The sequence below is a fragment of the Phyllobates terribilis genome, unplaced genomic scaffold (genome assembly GCF_046119375.1).
Source record: "Phyllobates terribilis strain yellow unplaced genomic scaffold, ASM4611937v1 Scaffold_11__3_contigs__length_659146591, whole genome shotgun sequence".
Lineage (NCBI taxonomy): Eukaryota > Metazoa > Chordata > Amphibia > Anura > Dendrobatidae > Phyllobates > Phyllobates terribilis.
Window position 1 is genome coordinate 348,584,799 of NW_027362771.1, and position 19,256 is coordinate 348,604,054.

A 19,256-nucleotide genomic window follows, 5' to 3' on the forward strand; every position below is an offset into this window, starting at 1 on the left:
ATAGAGCCAGACATGATGTCCCAGATGTGCTCAATCGGATTCAGGTCTGGAGAACGGACGGGCCAGTCCATAGCTTCAATGTCTTCATCTTGCAGGAACTGCTGACACACTCCAGCCACATGAGGTCTGGCATTGTCCTGCATTAGGAGGAACCCAGGGCCAATCCCACCAGCATATGGTCTCACAAGGGGTCTGAGGATCTCATCTCGGTACCTAATGGCAGTCAGGCTACCTCTGGCGAGCACATGGAGGGCTGTGCGGCCCTCCAAAGAAATGCCACCCCACACCATTACTGACCCACTGCCAAACCGGTCATACTGAAGGATGTTGCAGGCAGCAGATCGCTCTCCACGGCGTCTCCAGACTCTGTCACGTCTGTCACATGTGCTCAGTGTGAACCTGCTTTCATCTGTGAAGAGCACAGGGTGCCAGTGGCAACTTTGCCAATCCTGGTGTTCTATGGCAAATGCTAAGCGTCCTGCACAGTGTTGGGCTGTGAGCACAACCCCCATCTGTAGATGTCGGGCCCTCATACCACCCTCATGGAGTCGGTTTCTAACAGTTTGTGCAGACACATGCACATTTGTGGCCTGCTGGAGGTCATTTTGCAGGGCTCTGCCAGTGCTCCTCCTGTTCCTCCTTGCACAATGGCGGAGGTAGCGGTCCTGCTGCTGGGTTATTGCCTCCTACGGCCCCCTCCACGTTTCCTGGTTTACTGGCCTGTCTCCTGGTAGCGCCTCCAGCCTCTGGACACTTCGCTGACAGACACAGCAAACCTTCTTACCACAGCTCGCATTGATGTGCCATCCTGGAAGTTGCACTACCTGAGCAACTTCTGTGGGTTGTAGTGTCCGTCTCATGCTACCACGAGTGTGAATGCACAACCAACATTCAAAAGTGACCAAAACATCAGCCAGAAAGCATTGGTACTGAGATGTGGTCTGTGGTCCCCACCTGCAGAACCACTCCTTTATTGAGTGTGTCTTGATAATTGCCAATAATTTCCATCTATTGTCTATTTCATTTGCACAACAGCATGTGAAATTGATTGTCAATCAGTGTTGCTTCCTAAGTGGACAGTTTAATTTCACAGAAGTTTGATATACAGTACAGACCAAAAGTTTGGACACACCTTCTCATTTAAAGATTTTTCTGTATTTTCATTACTATGAAAATTGTACATTCACACTGAAGGCATCAAAACTATGAATTAACACATGTGGAATTATATACTTAACAAAAGTTGTGTGAAACAACTGAAAATATGTGTTATAGTCTAGGTTCTTCAAAGTAGCCACCTTTTGCTTTGATGATTGCTTTGCACACTCTTGGCATTCTCTTGGTGAGCTTCAAGAGTTAGTCACTGGAAATAGTCTTCCAACAATCTTGAAGGAGTTCCCAGAGATGCTTAGCACTTGTTGGCCCTTTTGCCTTCACTCTGCGGTCCAGCTCATCCCAAACCATCTCGATTGGGTTCAGGTCTGGTGACTGTGGAGGCCAGGTCATCTGGCGTAGCACCCCATCACTCTCCTTCTTGGTCAAATAGCCCTTACACAGCCTGGAGGTGTGTTTGGGGTCATTGTCCAGTTGAAAAATAAATGATGGTCCAACTAAACGCAAACCGGATGGAATAGCATGCCGCTGCAAGATGCTGTGGTAGACATTCTGGTTCAGTATGCCTTCAATTTTGAATAAATCCCCAACAGTGTCACCAGCAAAGCACCCCCACACCATCACACCTCCACCTCCATGCTTCACAGTGGGAACCAGGCATGTAGAGTCCATCCGTTCATCTTTTCTGCGTCGCACAAAGACTCGGTGGTTGGAACCAAAGATCTCAAATTTGGACTCATCAGACCAAAGCACAGATTTCTGCTGGTCTAATGTCCATTCCTTGTGTTCTTTAGCCCAAAGAAGTCTCTTCTGCTTGTTGCCTGTTCTTAGCAGTGGTTTCCTAGCAGCTATTTTACCATGAAGGCCTGCTGCACAAAGTCTCCTCTTAACAGTTGTTGTATAGATGTGTCTGCTGCTAGAACTCTGTGTGGCATTGACCTGGTCTCTAATCTGAGCTGCTGTTAACCTGCGATTTCTGAGGCTGGTGACTCGGATAAACTTATCCTCAGAAGCAGAGGTGACTCTTGGTCTTCCTTTCCTGGGGCGGTCCTCCTGTGAGCCAGTTTCTTTGTAGCGCTTGATGGTTTTTGCAACTGCACTTGGGGACACTTTCAAAGTTTTCCCAATTTTTCGCACTGACTGACCTTTATTTCTTAAAGTAATGATGGCCACTCGTTTTTCTTTACTTAGCTGCTTTTTTCTTGCCATAATACAAATTCTAACAGTCTATTCAGTAGGACTATCAGCTGTGTATCCACCAGACTTCTGCACAACACAACTGATGGTCCCAACCCCATTTATAAGGCAAGAAATCCCACTTATTAAACCTGACAGGGCACACCTGTGAAGTGAAAACCATTTTCGGTGACTACCTCTTGAAGCTCATCAAGAGAATGTCAAGAGTGTGTAAAGCAGTCATCAAAGCAAAAGGTGGCTACTTTGAAGAACCTAGAATATAAGACATATTTTCAGTTGTTTCACACTTTTTTGTTAAGTATATAATTCCACATGTGTTAATTCATAGTTTTGATGCCTTCAGTGTGAATGCACAATTTTCAAAGTCATGAAAATACAGAAAAATCTTTAAATGAGAAGGTGTGTCCAAACTTTTGGTCTGTACTGTACTTGAAGTTATATTCTGTTGTTTAAGTGTTCCCTTTATTTTTTTTAGCAGTGTATTATGCATATGTAAACTAGACATATGGGAAATGTTATTTATTAATTATTTAGTACAGCATGACTAACTGGCTTAAGGAGATCAAAATTGAACATTTGAAAAATGCACATTTTTCAAACTTTTCACCAAAATTCAGATATTTTCACAAATAAATGCAATACATATCAACCTACTGTAAATTTACCAGTAGCATAAAGTACAATGTGTCACAAAAAAATAAAGCCAAAATCACTGGGACATGTTGAATCATTCCAGAGTTACACATGAAGTGACACTGGTCAGATTTCAAAAATTTGGCCTGGTCACTAAGATCACAATTGGCTCTGTCACTAAGGGATTAATATTCATATCTCTTATTTGCCTTAATTTTTTTCCCATACCGACACTCTGATCCCCGCAGTTACTCATTTTAGGCTGTGCTCAGCTCACGTCTGCATTTGGCATAGGTAATATACGGCACATATTTGAATTTGCAAGATTTTGCCAATAATGACAGACAAAATGGTGTAGCCTTCTCCACTATTTTATCTAATGAAATCAAGGGTTCTATGACAGAAAGCCGACTAACCCCATCATAGTCAATAGCGTCGCTCAGATACTATTGGTGTAATATGAATGAACAGAACATTCATTTGTGAACAGAAGCTTAGTTCTCATGTCTTTTATCACGGTATGATTTTGCCGTGTCCTCCCAGATCTTCTCAATGGCTTCTTTTCCAATATCAAGTAAAGTCATTAGATGCTTCCACCCAGTTTTTGCAGTTATCATAAGATATTCTTCGTTTTCTGGGCAAAGTAGGACACTATATCTTGCCATCACCAGAGACTGGGAAAACCTACAGCACACTAAATTGAACAGTGCCGCCTTTTCTTCTTTTGTCAGTGGAACCACACTCTCATATCCAGCAAGGACATATCCCCCTACAGGAATAGGGTCATGACTTTCAATCATCATGTACATTATTGTGATTGCAACTTCATAAACATAATAACCAGAGCTCATGTCGCCAAAATCCAGGATTCCTGACACTCTGTACTGGTGGTTCCTGTTATTTTCATTGGATACGTTGATTTTTTCTAATAGTAAATTGTGGTCATTCAAGTCTCCATGATTTATGCCTGAAATGAGGAAGAAGAAACAACATGGCTCATGTAAATCTGAATTTAGTTTACAAAGGTACATCTTATTGTTTCATGGGCTTAATGAGATGGAAATGATATTGCTGCAGTACGATATATACATTTACATAAAGTAAAAAAAACTGAAACAGTAAACGTGTAATCTGTTTCCAAATAGATGGATGATTAGCCTACTAATTGGTTGCAAGGCCACTTTACAAAGTTATACAATATGGCTACAACTTATAAACTCCAACTAATCTAACTCAACTAAGAACCTATTCACCAACTTGTGTTTATATCTTGTATATGCTGTTTACTTATCAAACTATTAATCCCTTAATGAAAACGTATGATGAAATACATATTTTTAAGCAGTCATTAACAGGCCTTATTCTACTGCGCCACCTCTTTACGGCAGCACAACAATAACCATGCAGAGGCTGTTAACATACCCGGGACATAGGGGAAAGCTGTGATAGACTTATCACGGTCATATTCGCTTCACAGAAAGAAGAAGGGTTGTGCCCTCCCACAGCTCCTCGCCTGTCCTCTCACTTGTAATTTTGTGAGCTGAGAGACCTGGAACTGCTGTGAGAGCAGTACACAATGTACAAATAGCCACTGTAAAAAAAAAAAAAAAACATAATACACTATAATTTTTTACTGTTTATTTGCTTTAACATTGTTAACAAAAAAATTAATTGAGAGAATTGGAGCTGATCTGCAGTACTCAGCAGCGGCAGCTACATGTCAAATGTTGAGCATTGCAGCTCTATTCAATCTTAAAGGGGTTGTCTGGTCCAAATTGATAAGTCTGCAGGCACTCTGTGTGACTGCAGACTTATGAATTCCCCAGCACATGCACTGTGCGCTGCGGGGATTTACTGGTTTCAGACCTGGGATCGGAGGGTATTTATGAGTTACACATACTACGGCCGATGGGCATGTCCTTGTTCCATACACTTGTATTGAGAGAGGCCGTTCCCGGTCTAGTGATGTGGCCGACCAGTGGGCATGGCTGACCAGAGGGCGCAGCCTCGCTTCATCAAGTGTATGAAGCGAGGCCACCCCCACCATGTATAACTCATACATACCCTCCGGTCCCAGGTCTGAAACTGCCGAATGTCTGCAATGCAGAGTGCATGCACAAGGGGAATTCATAAGTCTGCAGTCACACAGAGTGATTATAGACTTATCGATTTGGACCGGACAACCCCTGAAACTTACGACTACACCTAATAACAGCTGATCTGTGTGTGTGCCGGTTGTCTGATCTCGACTGATATGATATCGATGACCTGTCCTCAGAATAGATCATCAATATCAGATAAGTGGATGACCCCTTTTTCCAAAATCTGTCTCAGCATCTTCGCTATTCCGGAGCATGTTTCTAAGACCTGTATTGTGATGACATTGCCACCTAGTGGCTGCAGCCGTTCAACATGAGAATATTGATTCTATGATTATTAAAAGAAAACTTGCCACAATGTGTGAACGCAGCCTTATAGACCCAAAATTTCTCACTGCTGAAGGTTGGTTTTAATCAGAGTTGAAACAAGCAGTCTAAGGCAATGTGCACATAGAGTTTTTCAAGGAGCTTTTGAAGCAGAAACTCTTCAAATAATCCTCCTCCAAATCTCAAAACTCATCAAAAATTTTGAGATCTGGCTCAGTTTCTGCTCCAAAAACGTATAAAACTTGTCTTGTTCATTGCTGAAACTCTGCCACCGGTGTCTTTCCAGCCCTTCCCTCCTCCTATCTACATAGAATAGTATCTGTAGCAACTGCCATCTCCTATCTCAGAAATTGGAATGTCTGTCTTCATTGAATACAGATTTTACCCAGGAATTGAAAATTTTGATAATGACTGATCGTGATCAATTTTGGCTGATAAAGAAGCAAATTTTTCTGATAAAATATTTTACAAATAGGGATGAGCAGACCTGTGGAAGTTGGGGTTCTGGTACTCGACCTGAACTTTACTACCAAGTTCATTTTGGGTAGCAGGACTGTACTCAAACTTGAATTTGAACCCCATCAAAAACGATGGGGACCCGAATTTTGGAGCTAAAAATTCTCTCTCCCTACCAGACTTCCCCCGGAACTCCGAACATTAAGACGGACTTTCGGGAGAAGTCAGTGTTCGGAGTTTAGCACCGGTGTCCATCTTTTTAAGTGTGCATAAAAGCGCGGTTGGCCACAGTTTTGTGCACCTCTGAAAAGAAAGACACCGCTGAACAGAGGTCATATGGAATACAGAGTATTTCTGCTGCCTCATTATAGTAAATGAATGAGGTAGCTTCCAAGTTACTGGTAGTACGAAGGCTCTGGAAAAGCACTGTGGCTCCTCGCCCCCAAAAGAAATCCAGCGAATTCTACGCTTCCAAATCCAAATGCCCCCTCCCCTTCTGAGCCCCAGTGTGTGCCTAAACCGCAGTTAGCATCCACATTTGGCATTACTGTAGCGGTGAGCGCTTGCTTAATTTACGGGTGCAAGTCTTCAGAAGCACGAGCTGGGCACAATGTATGAGTACTACAATGTATTGGCACTAAAATGTAAGGCACTGCAATGTATAGGCACTATACTGGCAGATTTTCACTTTCACTTAGCAACATTCCCTGCTGCTTGTTTCTGGCAAACACCCATGGACTCAAAATCATCACTACACCGCTCTGAGAATTTATTTACAGGTGTAATTTCCAAAATAAGGTCACTTGAGGGAACATCCTGCTCTTCTGACACTTAGGGGCTCTGTATGTGGAGTCTGCAAACTACTCTACAATAATTTGTTCTCCAAGAGTCAAATAGCGCCCCTTCCCTCCCGAGCCTCACCGTGTGACTATGCAGTACAGTACAGCCAAATATAAGGTATTGTTGCCACATTCAGCAGAAATTGTGTGAAAAATGTTCCAAATTTGCCATTTTTACCCATTTACCCGTGTAACAATGTAAAATCTGGGTCTAAAACAGCATTTTTGTGGTGAAAATGTAATTGTTTTTTCTTCACCGCCGAATGGTGTAAGCTTCTGTGACACACCCGTGGTCTCAATTTGATTACTGCACTCCTAGATGAATTCATTGAGATGGCTACATTGTAAAATAAGGTCGCTTATAGGGGTGTCTGCTGTTCTGGCACCTCAGGGGTTTTGTCAGTGTGGCACACTCAAACAATTCCAGCAAAATGTGCACTACAATATGGTACTCCTTCCCTTCTGAGCTTTGCACTGTGCCTCAAAAGTAGTTTTCGACAACATAAGAGATATTGGTATACTTAGGAGAAAATGGACCACAAAATATGTTACTCAATTTCTCCAGTTATCCCTTTTGAAAATTGAAAACTTGGGGCCAAAGTAATATTTTAGTGGAAAAAAATGGTAATTTCCCATTGACTCTGCTCAATGTTATACAATTTTGTGAATCGCTTGAGGGTTAAAAATGCTCACTACACCGCTAGATGAATTCCTCAAGAGATGTAGTTTTCAAAATCTGGTCACTTGTGAAGGTTTTTGCTGTTTTGGCATGTCAGGAGCTCGTCAAATCTAACATGGCATTCGCAATCTGTTCCAGCTAAAGTTGAGCTCCAGAATTCAATTGGCGCTCCTTCCCTTCTGAGCCGTGCTGTGCGCCCAAACAGTAATTTGCACCACAAATGGGATATCAGTGTACTGAGGGAAAATTGCACAACAAATTGTGTGGTCTATTTTCTCCTGTTACCACGGTGACAATAAAAAATTTGGTGCTGAAGCAACATTTTTGCTGGAAAAATGTATTTTTTCATATTCACGGCTCAACGTTATAAAATTCTGTAAAGCACCTGTGAGTTCAAGATGCTAACCACACCTCTAGATATGTTCCTTGAAGAATGTAGTTTCCATGTCACTTTTTTTGGGTTTCCACTGTTTAGGCACATCAGGAGCTCTGCAAACGCGACACGGCGTCCACTATCTATTCCAGCTAATTTTGCATTCAAAAAGTCAAACGGTGCTCCCTTCTCCGCCCTGCAGTGCGCCCAAACAGTAGTTTTCCCTCACATATGGGGTATCGCCGTATGCAGGAGAAATTGAACAACAAATTTTTAAAGTCCATTTTCGTCTGTTACCCTCGTGAAAATGCAAAATTTGGGGCTAAATTAACATTTTTGTGAAAAAAAGTAAAATGTTCATTTTTTCCTTTCACCAAAGCAGGGGAACAGTTTGTAGAATCCCATCACTTCTGGGTATTTTCTGTCAAATAAGCCCCTTCAAATGTGATGTGGTCCCTAAAAAAAATATTTTGTAAATTTTGTTGGAAAAATGAGAAATTGCTGATGAACTTTTAAACCTTCTAACTTTCTAGAAAAAAAATTATGTTTCAAAAATGATGCAGATGTAAAGCAGACATGTGGTAAATGTCTCCAACTGTTTTGTGTGATATAACTCTCTGGTTTAAGAGCATAAAAATTTATATTTTCAAAATTATGAAATGTAAACATTTTTTGCCAAATTTCCAATATTTTCACAATTAAACACAAGTCATATCGAACAAATTTTACCTCTATCATGAAGTACAATATGTCATGAAAAAACAATCTCAGAATCACTGGGATATCTTGATGTCCTAAAGCCTGTTTTCACCTTCCTGACCAGGCCAAATTTTACAATTCTGACCAGTGTCACTTTATGTGGTAATAACTCTGGAATGCTTCAACATATCCCAGTGATTCTGAGATCGTTTTTTCATGACACAATGTACTTTATATTTGGGTGCATGACAACGCTCGGAAGGGAAGGAGCGCCATTTGACTTTTGGAGCACAATGGGCGAAATAGTGGTGGCTGGGGACAGAGTACTGCGGGACGGCCGCTGCCATGAGGTTGCGGAGAGCCTCAGTGTCCACAAGCCTAAATGGCAATATTTCCAGGGCAAGCAGTCTTGAAATGTGCCCATTTAGTGTGTGGGCCTGTGGATGAGTGGCCGCATATTTTTGCTTGCGTTCCAAGGCCTGGGGTAGGGACAACTGAACTCTGCACTGGGTCCAGGAAGTGGACATGGTTGCTGATGGTGATTGCAAATATGCAACAACAGGTGCAGGGCGAGAGACATCCTTGGACTCGCCATAGTGGGAAGAAGAAGGATCAGGGTGAGGATTATGTGGTCCAGACTCTTGGCTAGTGAGACTAACATTGATATTGATATTGAATAGAATGGATGATCCCCTAAGGTTATGTGCGCACGTTCAGAATTTGAAGCAGAAGTTTCTGCAGCGTTTCTGCATCTCCTTGGCAGGAAAAACACTGCGAAAAAAAACATGCGTTTTTTTAAGTGTTTTTGTACTTCAATGAATGCTTTTTGGAGTTAACCAAAGTTATTTGGTGGGACATTGCTTTTTGGATTACCGTCAGAACTGGGGTGAGTATATTGGTTAATTTAAATGATTAAAGAATGTGTCTGTTGTATTTCAAATAAAGTGTTTACTCTGTGTGTGTGTTTATTTAACTCTTTACGTTACTTTAATTAGGTTTGGTGATGAAAGGGTCTGATTGACACCTTGTCATCACCAAATAAGAGCTAGGTGTCAGCTAATCCCATTCACCCAATCTTCATTAGCATTTCCATTATTTCTGGGGCAGCTGTGAGCTGCTAGTTTTAGCCTAGGAAGGTGCCATTAGACAAACATGGTCCCTGGCTATTATTAACAGCTCACAGCTGTTTCGTTAGCCGCTATGTCCCCACAAACGGCAACCAGCAGATCTTTGGATACAGCGTATTTTTGCTGCGTCCAAAATGCGGTGTTCTAATGCCGCACTTTTGTTGTCGGTACATGTGAATCCACCGCATATAATGACACTTCAATCTGTCAAAATCTACAGCGGAGACTAGCATGTCCGCTACAGAAATTGACATGCTGCGGGTGAGTTTGTGTATGTGGCCACAGTCAGGAGCCGCTGGAGGATTGACGCTGCGTGTTTATACAGCGTCAAACCCGCAGCATCCAGATGTTACAGCATAGTGGATGGGATCTCTAGAAATCCCATGTCCACCATGCATGCATCAGAGGCTGTGAATCACCTGCAGACACGGACATGCGGCGCTTCTTTCAGGACTGCTGCATGTCAAATTCTCTTGCGGAGTCGCTAGTCTCTGTAACAGAAATTTGACCACTACAATGTATTGAATGCAGTAACTCTGCGTGGTTCAGTGAACACATGTGGATTTACCTGCGTTCAATAGAATGCAATGTTTTGGACGCAGCAAAAAATGTGCTTCCAAAGCGCTGCTACATCTGGATCGTGGGCACAGAGCCTAAAATTTTTTAAAAAATGGCGTGGGTTCCCGCGTCATTTTGATAACCAGCAGAGGGAAAGCTGACCTCGGGGTCTGATATTATTAGCCAGGGAAGGGGCCATTAGCCAACAATGTTCCCTGGCTAATAATATCAGCCCACAGCTGTTTGTTTAGCCTTTACTGGTTAGATTACAGGGGGACCCTGGAAAAAAATAAACGTAGGGTCCCCCAAGTAAAATCTAACCAGAAAAGGCTAAACAGACAGCTGCGGGCTGATATTAATAGCCAGGGAAGGGGTCATGAATACTAGCCCCCTCTGCAGCTAATAATTTCACCCCTCAGCAGTCCCAGAAATGGCGCATCCATAAGATGCCCCAAATATGGCGCTTAGCCTCCGCTCTTCCCACTGCCCTGTAGTGGTGGCGAGTGGGGTAATGGGGCTGGGGGTTCACGTCAGCCTTGTATTGGCGGCTGACTTGAAGCCCAGGTTAGCAATGGAGGGCGTCTATATGATGCCCCCATTACTAACCACGTAGTAAAGTTGTCGCAGCTTTTTCAATAAATACACGGCCAGAATAAAGTATTTTAATGAAATAAAAAACACGGCTTTAAAAAATTTTTTTTATTGTACTCTCAGTCCCAGAATCCCTCAATCTTCTGAAAAAAAAGTAAAATAAAAAACAACCACATCCCTCACCTCTCTGCCGTCATGACGTAGTCAACGATTATTGCCGTCACGATTGTCCCTCGGCGAACTGGGTCACTTCTACACAGTGACATCAGCAATCACTGATGTCACTGCTGTAGAAGACAGCACTGTATACTGACAGGAGTGTAAAATCACTCTTGTCAGTGTACATGCTGCAGTAGGAGTGAGGTCACTGGGGTTCATCAGCTGATCAGCCCCGGTGACCTCAGCACCAGTACTGGTGGGAACATTCTTGAGAATGTTCCCACACAGCACCGGTGCCGTAAAGTGAGGTCACGTGAGTTCTCAGCTGATCTTCAGCCGAGAGCTCACATGACCGCAGGTCCTGGCAGCGCAGTACACTGCGGGAGCAAGCGCGCTCCCCGCAGTGTACCGCCAGCCACCGAGCTGAAGACATCGCCGGGGGACATCGCGAGGACTGGGGGCTGCCGGACAGGTGAGAATAATGTTGTTTTTTTGTTTTTTTTTACTGCAAGTGGTTCTCGACTACTGCTCCCCTCAGTCACACTGCTCTCGCTGTTATCAGCGGGAGCGGAGGTCGGATGAGGGGAGTAGTACTCCGCTTCTGCTGACCCGGGTACCACTCGCAGCATTTCTGCAGCGTTTCACCACCCATTGGCTTTAATTGAAGCTCAGCAAATCTGCAACAGTACAGCTGCAACAGAAGTGACATGCTGCGTTTTTTTCCACAATGACAATTCTGAGCGGAAATTTCCAAATCATGTGCACAGCACATCAGGATTGCCATTGCAATAGCTGGCAGACCGATTACCAAGCGTTTTCGCAGCATTTCCGCCGCAAAAACGCATCAAAAAAGCTACGTGTGCAGTTAACCTTAAAATTACTATTTTGGTTATAGGTTTTAGCAGGACTGTAAGATGATATAAACCCTGACTATAGACCTGTAATGCAAATGTTTCCATCTCCAGCAGCTATCCCTACTCTGTTTCCGGGGTACAGTGTAGCGAACATCACGTCACCAGGTCTTATATAGACCCAATGGCGTGATGCAGCCGGCCAATCACAGTAATGCCAGAAGCCAACATGACTACGGTATTACAGTGATTGGCAGGCAATCCTCACATGTTTAGTGGCTGAAAAACAGCCGCAAAACATGCGGAGTGGGAACTGGAGCACGGCACTCGGGCACCAGGGATACCGAGCGTGCCCGAGCACCCCAATGCTGGATCAACTATCGAGCACGCTCGCTCATCACTAGTTTTCAGTGATACCATTTTTATTTACATTTGACTTTTTGATTGCGTTTTATTCCACTTTTTGTTCAACGGTATGATAAAAAAGAATACTTTTTGCCACTTTATTATGGTCTTCACTGATGGGGTTAACTGGTGATAGTTTTATAGATTAGATCTTTTCAGACGTGGCGATAAAAAATATGTGTACTTTATTTGTTTATTTTTGTTTTTACATAAATATATGTATTTATTGGATTAATATTTTTCTATTCTTTATATTGTGATTTTTTAAAAATATTTTTAAAAACATTTTTTTAATTTTTTACCTTGTCCCAGGATCTACTTTCTCTGCCCTGATTGCGGATCTAATACTGGGTATAAAGGGACCCTGTAGGCGCGGACCCAGTGTCCGGTTTGTATATCGGGGTGAGTCTATGATGCTCCTCTACCCCCTCAACTCCTCTTTCCTTTCTCCTCTTGCCTTCGGCCACACTCGGGGCCCTCAGAACTCAGCAGCAGACGTGCTGCATCTTTGCTGCTCTCAGCGTCAGCACACACTCAGACTCTCTGACTCTGTCTGACTCTCTCCAACTGACTGACTGCCTGGCTCCACCCTCCATACATATATCCCTAACGGGCTCCCTCTGGTGGTATGAGGTGGAAGGGTGGAGGTGTTTGTATGTAATGAGGGCCTCTTGTGGAGAAGTCCATCCATGCACCCTGGGTCATGTGGTACCTGTGAACAGCAGGGTGCCACATTCCCCCCTAGTACAATTCAGTACTCCTGGACTGAAGCATTTTGTAACAGGTTACAACAATAATTATAATTATAACAACAACAACAATAATTAAATTACAGAAAGTCCTGTAACCTGGTGTCCATTTCACCAATGAAAGTGTAACAGGAGAAACATGAGGGACCCGCCTGAAAACCCTCAATGTAGGCCCTGGGCGTGGCTACAGGGCATAAGTGATCCAGGTGTTGGACCACGTCTTTGGCCACGCCCAACGGGTTTTTGTTCTGTGGTCAAATAAAGGTGGCACTTTGATAAGTGCAACTATTTACATGAACAGTTTTTGGCTGCTCACAGTCCTCAGCCTACAAGTCTTTGTACCCTGACGGGTAACTAAATGCACACATATTATTGACAGTTTATACAATAAATAATAGGCAATACCCAACTGGGTAACTATTTACAATGGTAGGCACTTCATTCATATTCCCTAAACCTGGCAGGGATTTGTCCTTGTGTGCTGCGTGTGGACCTTCGTAGCACTGGGGTGTCACTAGTGTCTGTGAGTACCCTTTCTGTTAATCTAGCAGGTGTATGTGCTGGTAGATTATAGAACTGCCTTAATCTCTCTATGGGACTGGCAAGTACACTGTCCACTGAGCCTTCAGGCTCCGTCTCAATGGGTAATCCTCCTCTTACTGGGGACTCTTCCTGTTCCTGAGCAGGTTCCTCCAGGGTGCTCACAGGTTCTTCTTGTGGCTGATAGAAGTGTATTACGGGTATAATCACTGCTTCATCAAGCTGAGGCCAGTCCGCAGGGAAATCTCCTAGAACTGTGTGAAGCACATCTTCCTTGGGTTCTTCCAGTGCTATAGGAGGTACTTCTTCTTCCGTTGTCTTCAGTAGACCTGGGCACACTTTCAGATGGTCTCTTGAGACTGTTGCAGTTGTTTTTCCTCCATCTTTGCTAATCAGGCAAGTTTTACTGTTGTCAAATCTGGAATTCAGCACTGTGTAGGGCTCTCTTTCCCACTGGTCATCGAGCTTGTGACTTCTTCTCTTCCACTTTAGCACTATCTCTCCAGGTGCCAAGGGTTCTGCTGGTGCATGTTTATTGTACTGTTCTTCTTGTTTTTCCCTTACTCTGTTTAGACTGTCTTCGACACAGGCCTGTACTCTCATGTACTGCTCTTGCCGATTTGTATCCCAGTCTTCAGTGGACATATCTGCTTCCGGTTCTACCACTCCGAGTTCCAGGTCCATGGCCAACTTTACGGGTCTTGCTCTCATGAGGTACGCTGGAGTACAATTAGTAGAACTCACAGGTATGTGATTGTACAGATCTACCAGGTCTGGTAGTTTGTCTGGCCACTTTTTTCTTTCTTCCAAGGGTAAGGTTTTCAGCAGGTCTATGACGATGTTGTTAATTTTCTCACACAAACCATTGGTCTGAGGGTGATACGGCGTAGTCTGGATCTTGCACCCATACAGATGACAGAATTCTTTAAACAGCTTGGCTTCAAAGGCAGGGCCTTGATCGGTCAGCTCTTTGTCCGGGTATCCATGGGGCCTGCAGTAGTATGCTTGGAACGTTCTTGCTGCAGTTTCTGCTGTCAGATCCTTGACAGGGGCTACCACCAGGAACCGGGAATAATGATCCACAATGGTTCAGGGCATAGGAGTAGCCTGACCTGCTGGGTGACAGCTTGACGTGATCCAGAGCGACGATCTCCAGGGGCTGGGTTGTCTTGATGGACTGCAAGGGTGCTTTCTGGCTGCCGTAGTTTTTTATTCTGAGGCTACAGGGCCCACAATTCCGGCACCACCTCTCTATGGAGCTCCGCATTCCAACCCAGTAGAACCGGTCCTTCAGCAGGGTTTCCAGCTTCTTCCAGCCAAAGTGACCTGCTTGATCATGGTAGGCTTCCAACACCATCTGGATATCTGTCCTGGGTACAACAATCTGCCACACAATTTCATGGGTCTTGGGGTTGACATATCTTCTGCACAGCTTCTCTCTGTAGATGAACAGCCGGCTTCTTTCATTCCACAGTTGCTTGGCTTGTGGAGGAGCATCCTTCTCCAGGTGAGAATCTTCCTGGGTGATCATTCTTTTGATAAGACTAACAACCGGGTCACTATCCTGGGTCTCCTTCCAACTGTGGTGGGGTAGAGGATTCAGCGTCCTTCCCTGACGTCTTCTGGTGACGTGTTACTCATGGACCACTCCGCTTCGGTGGAAAGCAGGTAATTCAACTTCCTCTAAATCATCCACTTCATCCTCTGTGTCTAACTGGTGAGGCATCCTTGACAGGGCATCAGCATTGGTGTTCTTGTGACCTGCCCGGTACTTGATGGTGAACTGATAATTAGACAGTCTGGCCACCCAACGCTGCTCCATGGCTCCCAACCTGGCTGTCTCCAGGTGTGTCAAGGGATTGTTGTCAGTAAAAGCTGTAAACTTAGTTGAGGCTAGGTAATGCTTGAACCTTTCAGTGATAGCCCAGACCAACGCCAGGAACTCCAGCTTAAAGGAACTGTAGTTCTCCGGGTTCCTCTCGGTAGGGCATAGCTTCCTGCTGGCATACGCAATTACCTTCTCTCTTCCATTTCGCTTCTGGGACAACACAGCTCATTGCTGGCGTCGGTGTACAGCAGGAAAGGCTGGCTGTAGTCAGGGTAAGCCAGGATTTCTTCACCAGTCAGGATTTCCTTCATTACTGCAAAGGATTCAGCCTGTTCTTTGCCCCACTGGAATGGGGGACTCTTTCCTCTTTTGGACTGTCCTACCAGGAGGTCTTGTAGAGGTGCTACCTTTTTGTTATAGTACTTTATGAACCTCCTGTAGTACCCGACCAGTCCCAGGAATTGCCGTACTTCTTTGATGCTTCTCAGCTCAGGCCACTTCTGGATGGCAGTGACCTTCTCCGGGTCTGGTGCTACTCCCTCCGAGCTGACTATGTGCCCAAGGTACTGAACCTTCTGTTTGAGCAAGTGGCATTTAGAAGGCTTTAGTTTCATCCCATACCGGGACAATGCTTTAAATACCTCCCCCAGGTGCTTCAGATGGTCCTCATATGTCCTCGAGTACACGATAACGTCATCCAGGTACAGCAGCACTGTCTCGAAGTTCCGGTGTCCCAAGCAACACTCCATCAGCCTCTGGAACGTTCCGGGTGCATTGCAGAGTCCAAACGGCATACTGTTGAACTCGTACAGTCCCATCGGGGTGGTGAAGGCCGTCTTCTCCCGGTCTTCCTCAGCAACAGGGACTTGCCAGTACCCGCTAGTGAGATCCAGTGTAGAGAAGTAATTGGCAGATTTTAGTGCAGCCAGGGATTCCACTATACGGGGCTAAGGGTATGCGACTTTATGTGTTATGCGATTAATCTGTCTATAATCTACACACATCCTCATGCTACCGTCCTTTTTCCTGACCAGGACCAGGGGAGCTGCCCAAGGGCTACAGCTATCCCTTACTACCCCTGCCTTTTACATGTCGTGTAAGATTTCCTTGGCTTTCTGATAATGTGCTGGTGGTATGGGTCGGTAACGCTCCTTGATTGGTGGATGGTTACCGGTGGGTATGTGGTATTGTACCCCTTTAACCCTTCCAAAGTCAAGTGGGTGTTTACTAAACATTTGTTCATATTCCTGAACCACTCTGTAAACACCGTGTTTCTGATGGACAGGAGTGGCGTCAGTCCCAACATGGAGCTGTTGACACTAATCCTCCAGCTGAGCTTCGGAGTCATTGTCCTCCACTGTATCTGGTGGGGTCAAGGATTCCACTGTGTGTATGGCATCATCATTGACAGTATACAATCTGGCAACAGTGGCGTACCTTGGCAATTTGACTTCCTCCTCCCCACAATTTAGGAGACGTATGGGTACCCTCACATTGCGTACATCAACTATCCCTCTAGCAGTTAAGAGTGTAGGTCTGTGCTCTGAGCTACAGGGCTTCACTACCGCCTGGTAGTTCTGTCCCTTGAGACCTATTGCTACCCTACACCAAATCAGCATCTCACTCATTGGGGGAATCACAATGGGTATCGGGTCTGTCACCCGTACATTATCAATCTCACCACCTGTTAGCTTTACCTGTTGCTGGTACAGGAGGGCTCGAATCTCTCTCTGGAGCACCTTCCTCTGCCCTGGTTTGGCAGTGTCAGCAATATGTTGGAGTAAAAACAACAATTCTCCCAAACAGTTACCAATAATATTTGTACCAAGTATCATATACAAGTCTGTATCACCATGGTTAGATTCCACTACAATCAGTCCTTGGTCCTTTAGTTCCACTCTCCCCACCTTCACTGTCACGTCCTTAACCCCTACTAGGTTAAGAGGAAGGCCGTTAGAGGCATACACAGAGAGGTTGGGGGCTGGCGGCTGGAGTTCATCTACGGACCAGTATCTTTTGTAGAGGACATCAGGTATGATGGTTACCTGTGAGCCAGTGTCCAGTAATGCAGGTGTTGCTATACCGTCCAGCACGATGGACAGGAAAGGCCTTCCTCCTACAAACCGATGGTACCAGCTTGATGGGCCTGGTTGATTTACTCCTGGGTGTCGGCCCTCGGCCCCAGGGTTTGCCCATTTAAAGGACAGTTCCGCGCTGTGTGGCCTGCCTTGTGGCAACGGTAGCAGATGAAGTCTCCTGGAGGGCGACGTTGGTCATTGGTCCTCCCACGGGGTGGCGTTGTCCTCCTCCGGGGTGGCGTTGTCCTCCTTCTCCTCATCCAGGGGACATCCTCAGGGCTGTTGGCGAGTAGGATGCTTCCTTCCGGCTCGGGCTCCGCCTGTAGCTGCAGGGTGCTCAGGACAGTGGCCAGGGTTTTACTCAGCTGACGCACTTCAGAGCGCAGGTTGTCCAGCTCGCTAGGGGGCACTGTTTGCATCTTTGTTTCAGCCGTCAATGAAAGGAGCAGTGGGTGATGCGGCCACTGGGGTGGCCCCATCTTGGTAACGCTGGATAGCAGTCCCTGATGTTTCCAGGGGCTGTAGACCCTTAATAGCCATGTCCTTCAGGGTGTCAAAGGTGGAGTCTGGATGATCTAAAGTCCACCACCGTACAGTTCTGCTCTCCTCCTGGGACCTCAACCCCTGGATGAATTGCTCAGTCAGCATTTTATTCTCATCTTGTATGCTGGCTGGACTAACCTGTTTCAGGGCCTGCAAGGCTTCCTGTAAGCACCAGGCATAGTCCCGGATACTGTCCTCAGGTTTCTGGGTACAGTGGTAGAACCTCATCCGGAGATCTGTCTCAGTGCGGTGTTCAAAGACAGTTTGCAGTCTCTTAAAGATAATGGATACTGATTCCTTGTCTGCGGCTGGCCAGGTTTCAATTTCCCGCTCTGCGGCACCAGTCAATTGTCCCAGCACAACAGCAGCTCTCTGCTTACCAGTCATTGAGTACATATCTAGTACACCACATATTTTTCTCTTGAACGAAGACAGGGAGTCTGGTTTGCCATCATACTGGGGAAGCCATTTCGCTCCAGGGATATACGGCAGGGCCATGGGTAGCAACGGAGTCACGACCCCTGCTGGTGAGGCGGCCGCTCCGGTTTGTGCAGCGCCGGGCGCAAGTTGAGCATCAGGAGCATTAACCGGTGCTCCGGCGCCTTGCTGGTCGTCGGCCATGGTTGCGCCCACCTAGTGAACCGTAGCCTACCTCCTGTTTCTTTAATCGGGTAGGCCGCAGCTCCGCAGACGACGGTCTCCTTCCAGGACCTGATTCTTCCTGGTGCTGCGTCAGAGAGCGAGGCGGGGCTTGAACTTCGCGCGCTTCCAGCAGTCACACCTCTCCTATTCCCTCGGTTACGCCCCTCTTCTTCCCGCGCAGCGACTCTAAAATGGTGGACAATGGCGGGAAACAGCGGCAATTGGCGGGAAAACTTCACCACGGTATGCGACACAGTTCTTTAAGGCGCACAGTACCCGGTGGCAACGGGCACACAATCCTGTTCGTGACGACAAGTTTGACGCGCCCCCTGGGCCGCGGGGAATCTGGTGCCGGGCCGGAAGATGACGGGGGAATATGTCACAGTGGCTGGCCCGGTCCGTGACCCAGGGCGGTCAATAAAAGGGGGGATTATTTATATGGGATTTATAGAGTTTGTGACGCCACCTGTGGTATCTGGTAAGGACTACCAGCGCTGCTGCAGACCTCCGGGGGGGTGATGGGATGGCAGCTGGGATGTTTCTGCTCCCCACAGGCGGAGCGGGCCCCCGGGGCAGTGTGGAGTTTGGTGGTAAATGGTGATGCTGGGGCTTGTAGTGCAGGCGGGATGGCGCAGCAGAAGTAACTGACAGAGACAGGGGATTCGCTTCAATACCTTTACTGGTGCGGATGTCAGGTACGGTCCAGGGTACTCAGTAGGATGGGTGCACTTCAGGACTTCTCCCCAGTGAGCGGGTATAAGGCCTCCTGG

General features: G+C 45.8%; 1 protein-coding gene across 2 annotated transcripts in view; it reads right to left on the reverse strand.

Annotated features, from left to right (window-relative positions):
* Positions 1–2,724: 2,724 nt before the first annotated feature.
* HYKK (hydroxylysine kinase) overlaps positions 2,725–19,256 on the reverse strand; it is a 46,450-nt gene continuing 29,918 nt past the window's right edge. For both annotated transcript variants that reach the window (XM_073652868.1, XM_073652869.1), the window contains exon 5: positions 2,725–3,910. In XM_073652868.1, coding sequence (XP_073508969.1) covers positions 3,438–3,910 — 473 coding nt within the window. In that variant the 3' untranslated portion in view covers positions 2,725–3,437. The remainder of the gene's footprint in view (positions 3,911–19,256) is intronic.